We start from the raw sequence: 15,078 nt of genomic DNA, 5'->3' as shown, positions 1-15,078 counted from the left end.
CCGGATCAGGCGGGGTTCGTGCCAAACCGGGCCACTGCCCACAATCTACGGAACCTCCTGGCAGTCCTGCAGGACATAGACCCGAACTGCGCTGTGGTGGCTGTCTTTCTTGACCCCACCAAAGCGTTTGATTCAGTAGAGTGGGACTATGTGATGGGGACACTAGCGTACATGGGGATGCCGGAACCATTCCTATGTTGGATCAAACTGCTCTACACTGCACCGTGTGCCATGGTTCTACTCAATGGGGCGCGCTCGGATGCCTTCCCTGTTACTAGAGGGACGAGGCAGGGATGCCCTTGTCCCCTGTCCTATTCGCAATAGCAGTTGAGCTCCTGGCAGCTAAGTTGGGACAGCACCATAACTATAGAGGGCTCATATACCCCTCCAGGCAGGTGTTGGTGTCTCTATATGCCGATGACATCACTTTATACATTCCCAAGCCTCAGGATAATCTAAACCCAGTCTTGAGGGAGATCACTAAGTTTGGGGCAATAGCCGGGGTACAAATAATTTGGGGCAAGTCTGCAATTTTCCCTCTTACTGACCACACACTCCCACACCCCCTGGACTACCCATTAACGTGGGAAGAAGATGACTTTAAATACTTAGGTATTTACATTACCAGGGACAAAGAGGCCTTGCTGAGAACGAACTACGGATGTGCCATGACTAAAGTGACAGATAACATCACGAGCTGGCTAAAGCTTCCCCTTTCAATGGCTGGGAGGGCATTGCTAATAAAAATGGTTATCGTTCCAAAATTTTTATTCTTATTCATCAATATTCCCTATCACCCGGGTGCTCACTTCTTCAAAACTCTACGAACACAGTTGATCCGGCTAATATGGGGGGGTAAGCAAGCACGACTGAAGCTAGACACCATCACTCTGCCGTATCGTTACGGGGGTTTCGATGTGCACGACTTCGAACAATACTATCAAAGTGCACAGGCACACTTCGCAGTGTACTGGTTTCATCCCCCCCATACATGTCCCACCTTGCGGTGGTGGACGGACATATGGCTCCAGTCCCTCCGACGGGCAACTTGTTTGCGCCATATAAGGAGAGGGACAGGGATCCATCCACTGTAGACTGCACCGTCAAAGCGTGGCATTGGCTGGCGCCTGCCGAGGAAGTGCCCCAGCTCTATTCCCCCAGAATACCACTTGGCAGCTGTCCCCTGCTGCCTGTTACAACAGAAAAGATCTGCCAAAACTTATTAACTACACTACACTATGTGACTTGGGGCGACCTATATCTCGAGGGGGAATTCCGGACCAAGGACCAGTTTTTGGGGGAAACCCCGCACTCCTTGATGGACCTCTTCTTTCACACTAGGCACACTAGGCTTAGGCAGAACGTATGGGCCAAGACTCCGGATTTCCCAAGGGAGCCGGTAGCCTCTACATCCCTCCACCTGCTGCTCCAGACGGATGCCCCTGTGCATGTCACTTCTATGCTGTATGCGCGAGTACACACCGACCCCGGGCTCACCAGTGAGGGCTAGGAAAGAATGGGATAAAGACATAGATGACCCACTCACAGATGAACAATGGGAGCTAGCTTGCCTACAGACTGAAATGGTGTCGGGTAGTAGTAGGCTGCGACTGCTACATTTTAAATTTTTGCACAGAATGTACCGCACGCCAGCGCGACTATATAGGCTCCATCTTCGAGACCATGACAGGTGGTCTAGGTGCGGTCAGGGTTCAGCTGATTTCATACATCTAGCATGGAACTGCCCCCAAGTAGCAGAATACTGGAGGGAGGTTTTCTTGGGATTAGCTGACATGTTGGGGACCCCTATAACCCTACACCCCGCCACAGCCCTACTGGGCCTGGTTGCTGACATACATACACTGCATCGCAAGTTCCTGGTCATGGGTATACTCCTAGCCAGACGACAGGTGGTGTGCAGGTGGGGCAGGGGCAGAGCGCCTAAATTTAAGGGGTGTATACAGGGCAGGAATACTTACATGCATATGCAGAACAATTGCCGTTGAAATCCAGGCCGAGGGATGTTTGAGGCCCCTTGATAGCTTATCTTCAGGTCAGCGAGCGTGGGGGGACACTGCTGGCAATGTCATGGAGGCTGACTCAGTGATTACCTGAGATGCGTGACTGCTGGGAGAACTGAGGGGATGCAGATTCGAGGAGGCGTGTGGGGGCGTGAAGGGAATGGGAGGGCGGGGGCTCCTCAAGCAACCTGGGGAACTTTATTGCTTATAGTTGAGGGCGGCCTCTAACTTGAGGACTGTGCCTATGACATAGGCGTTCTGGACTCATCTTAGACTGCATTGATCTGACTCTCGCATTACACAGCTGTTTACTTTTGAAAGGAATTACAGGGGGAGGTTGGGAGGGAGGGATGGGGAGGACGTGGGGAGGGGAAGTTTATGTGTAAGACTGTATACATGTATTTTATTTTATTGCTGCCGCTTCCTATCTGTTGACCTGGTGGTCTTGTGGTGTATTTTGGAAAATGCCTATAAATAAAAAATAAATAAAAAGTAATAGTGTACCCTAGAAAAGTGATCAGGTTGGGTTCAATGAGAGGTCGTTTTGAGCCAAGTTCTCCTGAAAAACTCTTCTTCAGCTGATGTTCTCTGTAAGCTCCCTGCACAACTCCCAACTCAACAATCTCCCAGAAGTGAACTCTTAAGTCATTCAGGAGACTAGCTCTGTGTTTCTGGCTTCTAGAGTAGATATACTGCAGAAAGCAGATGCAGTGATTGCATGGACCTTTCCTTGCCTGCACCTGAATAGCCAAGTTTCTGGTGCCCAATACCTCACTGATTCAGACCTGTGTACACAAGCAGCTTCAGCTGTTCCAACAGCTTATCCTGATGTGTGGTACCGGCACTAGGACCATGCAGCAGGAAGTAAAAGAAATTAAACTTAAATGAGAAAAACATTTACGCCAACCCTTCCTATATATGATTGGCGCCTCTGCAATGCATCTACTACACCTAGGGGACATAGGAGAAAATAGGATATTCTATTAGTGGCGACCCATGTTACATTCCCAGGAGGTGGAAGTAAATAAAACGGTTACACATTTGGTGGGGTTGGTGTAGATAAATTGAGAATTTTATTTTTATAGGCTCATAGAACTTTTTCACTAAAGTTCTTCAAAGTTCCCCAAACTTTACGAGGTTCTTTCTGAATGTCTTCTTGTAGGTTCAAATTGTCCAAATCACCAAAATGAAGGTCTTGAATCTCCTATATGGCCTCTGGGATGTCTGGACCACAATTCCCACAATGTGCTTGGCCAAATCCTTATAAGTGCACTGGACGCACTCCAGGATGGGGACTATTGGTGAAGATGCGGGTGGGCTTTGTTAACCTGTAGCTTGCAGGAAGTCCACTTTTTAATCCTTCTTAAAGCAAGGTACAGTCCCAAGGGCTGTAGTGCCAGATTGTGCAGCAGGCACAATCAGTCAGAGAGCAGGTCTTTGGGTGCAAGTCCAGATTCAGCAGGGCAGTCCTTCTTCTCATAGCAGTTTCAGGCAGCAGATTTTAGAGACTACGCAGCTCTCACTTATTTATTCAGTGGTCTGGGTAGACAAGCAAGGAGGCACGTCTGTCCAATGAGATGCTGGGTGCCACCCAAAAGCATGACAGTTCTCTCCAAAGTGTGTCATCTTTTTGTCCCACAAAGCACTGCACTTACAGAATCCAATGGATGAATTATTTCCAGAGGAGTAAGAGCTGGCAAAACCAACCCACAGTGTGGCTTATTTCCATTAGCTCTCCTCCCCCTGACCTCTGCAAATTCCTGTCCTAAGCCTGCCATCTGGCTGGGGGTATAGGATGTGGGGATAGATACGCCTGACAAACCTGATCTGATCTCTGTTTGAGCTCAGTTTGATTTACCCAGCCCCCTATTTATGACCTATACTCTGCAGCTTCAGAGCTCTCGCCATCAGATAACACTTGCTCTAAGGGGCCACTTATCACCTCATCAAGGCAGCCTGGCAGAGCCTGTTAAGGCTGACAAATTAGTAGAGACTACTAGAAGGCTGGATTGTGGCTTACAGAAGAGAAAGATCTATAACGTATTTTCTGTATTGGTTATGATACATTCAAAGGTGGCAAGTTGTTGGATTTATGATTGTCCATCTTTTAAGACTCTGAGTCACATTTTTAGCCCTTCCGAGCAATAGTTATAATTAAATAACATATTCTCATGTTAGCCTATAGAGCTAAGCATCTACAATGGGGAACATTAAATAGGTATTTTTCCCACACCAGGGGATAGAAAACATATTTTACAAGGACCCTGCTTATAGTTACTTGGCCCCCACCCTTGGGACACCCAGGCAAGACTGTGCGCATGCCTAATGTGAAAATAAGGTAGATGATCACTTTTAAAGTGCCCATACCACCAAAGTCGCATAGAATTTACTTTTAAAGACAGTCTGCAAAGCAAGGCTGCAATTAAAATGACAGCAGGCACTCAGCAGTGAACACATGCAAGTGCAGGGAATCTGCTAGGCTTCTAAACTTCCATGCCCTATTATATAATAGGGACTTATGGGTAGTTTGAAACCCCTTGCCCTATTATATACTAGGGACTTGTAGGGTCTGTCAATCCCAACTGTGAGAATTTACTTTTTAAGACAGGCTGCAAAGCATGGCTCCTTTTAACAGGACAGCAAGCACACAGCAATGCACACAAGTAAGAACAGAAAATCCGCTGAGCCTCTTAACCTTCATGCCCTAATATCTACCAGGGACTTATAGGAAGGTTACACCCTGTAGCCCAATTATCTAGTAGGGACTTATAGGGTCTATCATTGCCAATTGTAAGTGTACCCTTTCACATGTACCTTTTAAAACACCGCCCTGTCACTGGGCCTGGTTAGCAGAGCACAGGGTACAGTCAAAGTCAGTTGGCACCAGTATCATTCAGCAAAAAATGGGGGTGAACAGGACAATGGGGTGACTTTCTAACAATTATGATATTGATGAAAAGGAAGGCTCAAGAAATAAGGACTGCAAAGCTAAGTATGGCGCTCTGATGCTGTCATCAAAAAGGATAGCAACCCATTAAGTGGACCTAAAAGAACTAACCCGCTACGATTTGTCACAAACATGACATTCTTAGTTAGAGCTGCTCTCAATTTATAGAGCTACAATCAGAATATTTTCTTTCATCTCACATATATACTCCTTTACCACTAGTCACTACTTGCTTGAGAAATCGTCAAGTGAGAAGAGTATGAGGCAAGGGGTAATACCATATATAAAGCAAACACAGGTGACACCTGCTACATATTTTATCAGGTGAGACTGGTGGAAATTGACCCCACAAAGGCTGGATTTCGTAAATATCAAGGAGAAATCTCTGCATGTTATTCCCCCGTTCCACATGGAGATCTTTAAAGGATAACTCATAATATCCTGTTAATCTTAATTTCAGGGTGTGATTTTCTAGCACCACAGTTACCAGAAACTGTGTTTTTGCCGATTTTAAAACAATTTGTTCTATGCAAATTGCGCTCAGCCAGCAGGTATTTAGCAAATGATCGCCTCATTTATAAGCCAATTGCACCGCCAGTGCGTCACTTTTTTAGGCGCACTGGCGGCGCAGTGTGCCTGCCCATATTTACAAGTCCACATAAAGTCACCCTGTGTGACTTGTCATTGCCTTTTATATATGGACCCCGTTCACGCATCACTCTGCATGAAAGGGGCACCCCATGGGTGTTGCTGTGGGAGTTCCTAAGTAACATCTGTGGAAGTGTTGTAAACCTGGAAATGCGTCAGAATCCTACGCCTACCCAGGGGAAGCGTACTAGTGGCGCAACAAGGAGAAATACTTTTATTTCTCTTCTTTTTTTGCTCTATGTGTGCTGCATCCTGGAGCACCCATAGAAGGAGCACAACGCCATTAACCCGTTCTATGCTCATGACGGAGCCGCTCCGCCATGAACCTCGGTTGAGCTGTGCTCATGACGGAGCGGTTCCGTCATGGCCCGCTCGGCGCGCCTGCGCGGCGCGTTCTATTGAGCGGGCGCGTTCGTGACGGAACCGCTCCATCACGAGCACAGCTCAACCGCGGCTCGTGACGGAGTGGCTCCGTCACGAGCATGCGAGCGCTGCTCGACCCCCCCGCCCCCTTAGCGCTGCGGCGGAATTCCCGTCGCAGCGAAGGGGTTAATGATTGTTTTTGTGCCGAAGGTACACCTTCCTGCACAACAACAATCATTCCTGCAGCACGGGCACCCTTGCACAATGGCGCAAGGGTGTTTGCGTTGACGAACGACTGCTGTTTGTGCATCGGCGCAGGGGAGGACGGGCATGTGCAGTATCTTTCAGATAGGGCGCATTCCTGCCCTTTTATTTTGACACATAGCAGCAGTAAGATTTGTTGTGCTGACGGGCGTCAAAATATAGTAAATGAAGCCCTCAATTGCCAACAATGGGTCGCTTGAGGACGTTATGCTTGCATAAACGGCAGAGACCGAAAGAAGGCACAGATGGAAAAGCCATTTTTTGCTTTTTTTTTCCCGTGCATGACCCCATATGGTGGTTTGCACCCGATTTCTGCAACATACTCAGAATGAGGCTAAAGATTTCCACCCTTCAGGGCTTAATTTGTAAAATAATAAATTCTGAAGCAAGGATATCTCAGAAACCTTCAGCAGGCATTGCCTATTAGCAGAATGAATAAATCCCAAGACTGCGCAGTCTTGATCCACCTCCTGCCTCTTTCATCCACAACTATGCACTCCCCTTGTCCCTTTATGCCACTCGCTCAGTTTCCTTTTCTTCCCTGCTTTCTTTCCCCTCTTTTCTCAGTCTTTCTGTCTTTCTCTTTTTTCACCCTTTTGTGCTTTTCTCTCTGTTACTCTGGGGTCAAAGTCTTATGTGGAAAAACGTGCCAGTACCCCCAAAAAGAGTGTGGGTTTCCTCTGCAACCACTTTCTCATGCTCCCTTTTACACCAGCTGTGACCGAGCACCTCGTGAGTTGAACTGCGCATCACGTAAAGCTGCGTCATCCCAGAACAAAGGAGATTAGAAGAAATGTATCGAGAGACTTGCGTCCAAACATTTCCCCCCACATGCATCAAGCACTTTTTCATTCGCAAACGGTGCGATTCCTTAAAATCGGCAGTTTGCGAATGCAAAAGTGCTTTTTGGGATGCATGAAGCAATTTTAGAATTCGCAACATTGTTGCGAGTTCTAAAATTGCGGGTGCTTTTAAGAAGTCGCAGATGTGCGACTTCTTAAAAGCAATGCATCATCACTTTGACAAGTGAAAATTCGCACTTAGGGTTCCAAATTTACCGAGTGGTTGAACCACTCGGTAAATTTGGAAAAAGTGTTTAAAATGCTTTAAATGTTTTTTTTTCAACATTCATGTTACGGACACACATGTCCTTAGGACATGTGTGTGTGCAACATGATGCGAAAAATACATTTCAGGGGTGCAGGGGGGGGTCCTTTGGACCCCCCCCTGCACCCATGAAATTTTCTAAGTGCCACTCGCAATTTGCATTGACTCCTATGGGCCTTTTGGCCCATAGGAATCAATGGAAATTGCGAAAATTAACTTAAGAATTCGGTATTTCTTTGGGATTCGGTAAAAAATGCGATTTTTACCGAATCACAAAGAAATACCGAAAAAAATGATGCATAGCATTTTGCATTTCCTAAATAGCGATTCCTTAATTTTCGCTATTTCAGAAATGCAAAATCCTACATTGATGCATGTGGGGGTTCATTCTTAACCTCATAAATGAGGCGCATTCAACTAATCATGCGCGCCTGATTGGATTTGTGTCTGTTTTTATTGAATCAGGCGATGGAGCACATCAGCGCTCACCCTCGCCTCGTAGCAATGAAACGCATTTCACCTGGGAGAACATATCTTTCGAAAGCGCCGAAAACCCTCGATGGCTCCGTGCTGCTCTTTTCCGGCTGCCTTGCTTTAAATAGCTGCCGCGGTCCCACTCTCGGAACTGTGCCTCATCGCTGACACAACCGGCTATTTTGATCGTTTCCAAGCCTCTTGTGTCTGGAGTTGAAAAACACCGTTCTTTAGTGGCTGCCTCGCAAACGCCTGCTTGTTACCAGGTTTACGTAACACATGATTGATGATTCTGGGCGAACGAAGCATCGCATTTGCCTGTCGGTTCAGTGACAGGCCAGTGACTGGGCCGGATTTCTTGTCATGTGGGCCCTTGTTCCCTTCTAGGACGGTTTTGGGAGCACCCCACGCTTTTTGTTTGTTTTGCGGTTTTATAAAGCGCAAACTCGAACGGAAGGTATTGGGGCGCTTTATATGAGCACCGTGTTACATTACACAAGGCCATGTTCATGTTTTAGGCACAAGGAGATTGAGTTATTTGCCAGAATGACAGGATGTTGGGGCTTCTGTGGCTGCTCCTCCACGAAGGCGGAGGTGCATCGCCCCACTGCTTTTTGTAGTGTAAAAAAAGGAAAATTGAAATGATGATAACTCCAGGTTAAATAACTTTAGTTTTCCCTGTTGCGGTGTCTTTGTGGGGCGGGCTGCTCTCAGAGCAGGGGGAGGATTGGTTTACACTCCCTATGTGAGCATGAGTCCTTGGCCAGCCCTCTTGGGCCTCCAAAAACAGTCATGCGAACATACATGTTCTCCATGCAGGCTGCATTACAGCCTGGGTGAAGAACATGCCCACCCCTCCAGCCCCTGGCTGAGTAGCATGTAATGGTGCTCAGACCAATCACAATGCTGCATTGCAGCGTTGTGATAGGCTGCAAGGAGCCTGGGATCCCTGGTGCTTCCTGTTTCCTGTCTCTGCAGGAAGCCAGGAAGAGGACGTAGGAGAGGTGGCGGCCGGCAAGGAGATATGTGATTTTTTTTAACCCATTCCCCCTCCACACTTGCTGCTTCATTGCTGCTTCCAGGTATCTGCCACCACTGTGTTGAGCCAACATTGAAACAAAGTTGGCAGCTCTGGCCTTAATGCCACATCCTCTCCCAAACATTGCACTGTTATTGAAAGTTCCGCAGGTTGGGCAACCACAGTATATTGCAGCTAAGACCAGGACTGGGATCAATGTATCAGCTGCTTCAATTTTGGGGGCGGTGCAGCGTTTATTCTTGTGGGGTCCTCAAGAGTAATCCACAAACCATGCCAACATCATTCAGAAACATGTGCAGCCGCACCACTCAGAGACCATCAACAAGAGGTCACTAAGTCCTAAGCTGCCACAATTTGGCAATGAAGGACACTTTTTTTTAGCATGGGGCTACCCTTCTTTTAGTATCGGCTGCCTTTGATTGTAGCAGGCTTATTATATGTACCAGTCTGACACTGGGCGGACATATTGAACTCGTTTTCTGGATATGTTCATTTGTCTGTCTGGTGTACACAGTATAAAATAATGTACTTCTTTCTGCAAAATCAGAAATGCCAGGCTGGCCAATGGATGTAAGAAGACAGTTACATGAAGGCAACTGTTGCAGTGATCAACTGCATTAGTTGAATACGTTTTTGCACTGGGCTGGCCTAGCAAAGAAACACGCCAATTCAATTACAAGACTTAGAATCAATTATGACTGCTGTCTCCTTTCCTGAAACTCTAGCAGCAAATCATAAACAAGTGAAACGCCCAACATGGATTAAAAACACCTTTACAAGCTCATATAAACAGGTCAGCAGTGCGGTGCTGGTGTGACCTTACAATAAATTAGCCAATCATAGCATATCTATCTCTGCAGACCAGCAAATGTCCTATTCTTTTTAAGAACAGATAAAACATTCCTGTAAACTTAAATCAAGGAATAGTCAAACTGCTGAAAGTCAATCTCTTTTGTCCTTGAAAGGTGTGAAGTTGCAGAACTGAAAACCAGGAATCAACAGCACCCACTGAAGTAAAGACATTTATTGGATAACCTTGCCAAAGCCAAATCCCCTTCAAAGCCACAAGAAAAAGCATTACAAATTATGTTTGAAGGAGAGGAAGGGAAGAATAATCTTCACCTCCATGTCTTTAATAGAATCCAAACCTCCTCCTGTAACATTAGTGGGGCAGATTTCCATTGTTTTAGCTTAATTGAGAATGATATCAAAGCAGTGATTAGCACAATAGAAAGGACACCAGATAATCGCTCTGGTAGTCTGAATAGCATTGAATTCTAATCTCGTGGTTAGGGACAAATCACCTATAAGGTTTAAGTCAAACGTCTGAACATTAGAGATGAAACAGAAGTGCTTAATCCAGTCACCTTTTCAGGGTACCCCGTAAACATGGAACATCTGCAACCATAATCCTTCATTTCAGAACGATCAATGATCTTCATTCCAGTGCAACAATTCAGAATTTACAAGTACTGGGAATATACTAACTTTTCGCTGCTCAATGTCCAGTAAAACCTTTTAGTGAAGGGAAACATCTCATTATTCTGTGTTTCAAAGTTTAGTACAGGTGAGAACTCTTCGGAGTACAGAATATTTCCTACCAGAGGTTCATAACTTAGAAAGGGGAGGCAACATTGCACCAGGCACATGCAGCACCCATTGGTATTAATGACTATGGTATTTGCTCACAAATTAGCAGGAAAATTATAATTTTGCAAAAATATATCAACCAGTGATTCTGGCGTCTCAACTAGGGTCCCTGTGGAGTTTGTCACGTTCTACTCAGTGAAAAAGATTACATGATTAGACATTTCCGAAAGCCTTACCTCGTCAACAAGTTGCAGCATTCGACGAGTACTCTCCAAAGACTGAAAAAGTAAACAAAACAAAATTTTTAATGCAAATGGCTATAATAAAACATGTCTTAGTATTGTACATGCACAACAGAAAGGCAGTTATTATCTGCCATGCAACCTATGAAGCTCTATTGGTGTGTCAACAAAATCAATTTTGTTCATTTACATTTTATTGAGCAGATTACTTCATTTAAACTCAATAAAATATACAAATTCTCTATGTACATTCCACATAATATGCTACCTTAAAAAGAAGCACTGATTAAATGTATATTAACTACAATGTGGAGGAGATCTCCACACACATAAGTATGCAATTTGGTTGTTTATGTGGGAGAGACCGGGGGAGTGGTAGGAAATAGGAAATATGTACTCCTTCTTGAAAGGTGATGTATTAGTAAGGATAGGTAGGTACCAGCACTTAGTAATAACACTACAATCATAAATAAGGTCCAGTCAAGTTCTCAATAAAATAAGTCTTGCTCAACCCACGGCAGCTTGGCAGGGAACAGACAGGCTTAACTTAGGAGACAGGTTTTTAAAGGACTTAAAAACACCAATACATAAAATAAGTAAGACCCGAAAATAAAAAAATCCAATGTAGGGAACCGAAGATATGAATTTTTAAAGAATAAACACTTTCTAGTGCCTATAAGCCAAAAGTGCCAACTTGGGACATCTGGTCCTGTTTGACCGGGATAAAGTCAAAGATTCAGGTTGACCGTGATGGAGTGTGGGTCAGATACAGTGAGTGGTAAGGCCTGGTCAAGTTTTTACCTTCTGACGTAGTCATTTTTTGGGAGTTTTTTCTCTTGACGTCGAGCGAATCTCCTCATCAGGCCGGCTTGCAGGTCAATGTCAGCAGCTTGGCTTAGTGAAATGCCTCAGTCAACTCCTGGAAGTGTCGTCAACGAAGAAAAGTTCGGGAGCTTCAGCGGGGCAAACCTGCATCTAAGGCTGAGTTGCGGTTCGGCATCGCCAGCTTGACTCTCGATGACAGGTCAGTCCATTTGTGGAGTTTTTAGACAAATATTCTTCAAATGGTTTCAAACTTCTGGATTTTCTTCCAGAAGGTCCTTTTGGGACCTTGAAGGGTCTACAATGCCAATTCAAGGTTCCACAATCTCTGAGTTGCTCTTTGGGAAGGTAGGACTACAAGACTCACATTGCACCTAGCCAAATCCACCTAGTCAAATCCATTAAAATCCAATAGGGTTTTTCTTAGTGGAGATGATGCAGGTGGAGCTTTTTAACCTGTTACTTTCAGGGAGTCCACTCCTCAAAGTTTCAGAGTCAGGCAAAGTACTTATTTTGCTGAATCCCAAAGTGTGCATCAGGTGCAGTCCTTCAGAGTGCAGTCCTCCTGGTGCAGGCCAGGAGTTCAGCAGGTCAGCCCCTTTTCTAGTTGATTCTTCCAGGCAGGCATCTGAGTTGCTGGGCAGCTCTCCCATATTAAACTAGGTTTCTGGGCTAGCAAGCAGGGGCACACCCCTGACTAATGGTGCCCAGAGTGCCAACCTCAAAGATGAACACTTCCACTGAAGTGTGGCAAATTCTTTTCCCAGAAAGCAAAGTTCCATAAAATTCAAAATACCAAAAAACTCTCCTGGAACTTCAGGTCTGTCTAACCCAACCTACAGGTGTGGCTAACTTTCCCTAACACTCCCCTTCCAGCCCATCTGCTAATTCAATTAGAAACGCTCCTGTCTGTCTGAGGGTGCAAGAAGTGGGGGTGGGCCTCATTCCTAATCTCACTGTTCTTCTCCCTTTGAAGACCAGTTTGGCAACCCAGTCCCCTTCCTACCTTCATTCCCTTTGAACCTGGAACTGGGGGTCACTGATATTACCTCCTGCGGTAACTCAGGCCGTTCTTGTGCTGGATTAGAGTCTTGGGTACATTGGCTTTGTCACCTTAAAGGTGTATTACATAAAAAGACTGAGCTGCATAGTCTGCTGTCACCACACACCACACCCTCATCAGAACAACAAAAAAAGTGGCACAACAAGCAATCATCAACACCAGTGCACTCAATAGTAAAGAACCTTTTGCCATGGTGAAAGACTTCGCCAGACTCAGCATAAAGACAGTAGAGACCCCCTCCTCAAGACCTCTGTAACAACCTCAGCACCTACTTACACTGCAAGATCAAGGAGCTATAGGACAGCTTCAACAGCCTCAATACCCAAGAACCTCCCACCCCACCCGCAACCACCGCACCCAACAATACCGGACCCCAACAGACCCTACTCAGCTGGACCCCCTCACAGCAGACAACACCCTCAAGATCAGGAAGAGCATCCACTCTGGAGCACCCTCTGACCTCTGTCTGCATCACATCTTCAACAGAGCAGGCACCACCATCGCCCCCAAACTCTGCCACACCATTAACTGCTTCATCAACTCCGCCACCTTCCCAGATGACTGGAAACACACAGAGAACAACCCAGTGCTGAAAAAACCCTCTGCTGACCCGACGGACCTCAACTTCAGAGCCATTGTTCCTCTCCCCTTCCGAGCCAAAGGTCCTAGAGAAGGCCATCACCGCCCAACTTTCTGAATTCATCGAAATGAACCACATCCTCATCTTCTCGCAATCTAGCGTCTGAAACAATCACAGCACAAAACCACCCTCCTTTCTGCCACAGATTACGTCCGGGCCCTCCTCAACCAAGGCAAAACTGCAGCCCTCTCCTCTTGGACCTCTCGGCCACTTTCGCTACCATCTCTCACTGCACCCGGTGCACAAGACTCCACAACGCCAACTTCTGCACCAATACTCTGGATTGGATCCGTTACTTCCTCACAGGCTGGACACAGAGAGTCAGAATACCTCAGTTCCTCTCAGAACCCACAGAGATCAGCTGTGGAGTGCCTCAGGGCAACTCGCTGAGCCCCACTCTTTTTAACATCTCCATGGCCCTGCTCGCAGCCATCGTCAGGAACCATGGACTCAACATTGTCTCCTAAGCCGACAACACCCAGCTGATTCCCTCCCTCACCAATGAACCCACAGTCATCAAGAACAGCTTTCACAGCAGGATGAAGGCTGTCACTGCATGAATGAAGAACAGCCACCTCAAGCTCAACTCAGAGAAGACTGAAGTCCTCATCATGGACTCCATCCCCTCTGCCTAGGATGACTCCTGGAGGCCCGCAGCACTTGGAACCTCTCACACCCACAGGCCACGCACAGAACTTCAGCATCATCCTGGACTCCTCGCTCAACATGAGCTGCCAGATCAACACCATCTCATCATCCTGCTTCCACACACTACGCCTGTTCTGAAAGATCTTCTAGCGGATCCCCACCAAGTCCAGAAAGACAGTCACCCACGCACTCATCTGAAGCAGAATCGACTACAGCAACACACTCAATGCTGGCATCACCCAGAAACTCCTAAAAAAAACTGCAGAACATTCAGAACTCCTCCGCCAGACTCATACTCAACATCCCCGGTCGCAGCCACATCACAGGCCACCTAAGAGACCTCAACTGGCTCCCAGTCAACTAAAGAAACACCTATAAGATCCTCACACATGCCTATAAAGCCATACATGACACGTGACCTGCATATCTCAACCACCGCCTCGCATTCCACGTACCCACCAGAGAGCTCCGCTCAGCCCAACTGGCCCTAGCGGCTGTCTCACATATCCACATGATCCCACTCCTACCTTGCAGCAAAGACCTGGAACACCCTGCCTCTCTGCCTCAGGCAATCAACATCACTGCCTCAATTCAGGAAGGGACCTTAGGACCTGGTTCTTTGACTGAACCAACATGCCTTTGATGGACCAGCAGCGCCCATCCCACTCCAGCACCTTGAAACCCTTACAGGTGAGCAGTCGCGCTTTACAGGATATTGCTTGATTGTAGTTATCCAGATACCATGCTTTAAGATGGTTCAGGTATGTAAGAGTAATGATAGGTCAAATTGGACTCATGCACCTCTGAAAATTCCATTACATGATCCCACCTGGTGTTACCGCAGCACACAAACCATCATACAAGCCCTGGTCACAGGAGAAGTAGCTCCTAAGAACTCCACTAATGGGTTTAAACGTAAAGTCTAAAGTACTAAAAAAACACCTCCTTGTAGCACGTGTTAAAAAGGATAAATGTTTTCATTTCGCCTAACTTTTCCAACATTGTATATGTGCTGTACTGCACAGCACACATCCAAAGTGGGAAAAGCTTTACACTATGTCCAGTATAGTATTTTGAAGCAGAAAAGAGGGGTGGTTCTTGTGTGGGAGAAATTGGCGCCTATCAAGTGTGCGTAACTTAGGTCAATGCGAGTAAGGAGGTGCAAAAGGTGAGGGAGAACACCCAAAGCCCTCCAAGTGGACCCAAAGGT

The 15,078-nt window shown here is 46.4% G+C and overlaps 1 protein-coding gene across 1 annotated transcript in view; it reads right to left on the bottom strand.

Moving 5' to 3' along the window:
- LOC147709106 (synaptosomal-associated protein 25-like) overlaps positions 1–15,078 on the bottom strand; it is a 301,468-nt gene that overhangs the window by 135,657 nt on the left and 150,733 nt on the right. The window contains exon 3 of the mRNA XM_086927712.1: positions 10,690–10,731. Coding sequence (XP_086783838.1) covers positions 10,690–10,731 — 42 coding nt within the window. The remainder of the gene's footprint in view (positions 1–10,689; positions 10,732–15,078) is intronic.

This window comes from Lissotriton vulgaris, chromosome 6 (genome assembly GCF_964263255.1).
Source record: "Lissotriton vulgaris chromosome 6, aLisVul1.2, whole genome shotgun sequence".
Classification (NCBI taxonomy): Eukaryota; Metazoa; Chordata; class Amphibia; order Caudata; family Salamandridae; genus Lissotriton; species Lissotriton vulgaris.
Note: the sequence above shows the minus strand (reverse complement) of the source record. Positions and strands in the feature narration are given on the sequence as shown.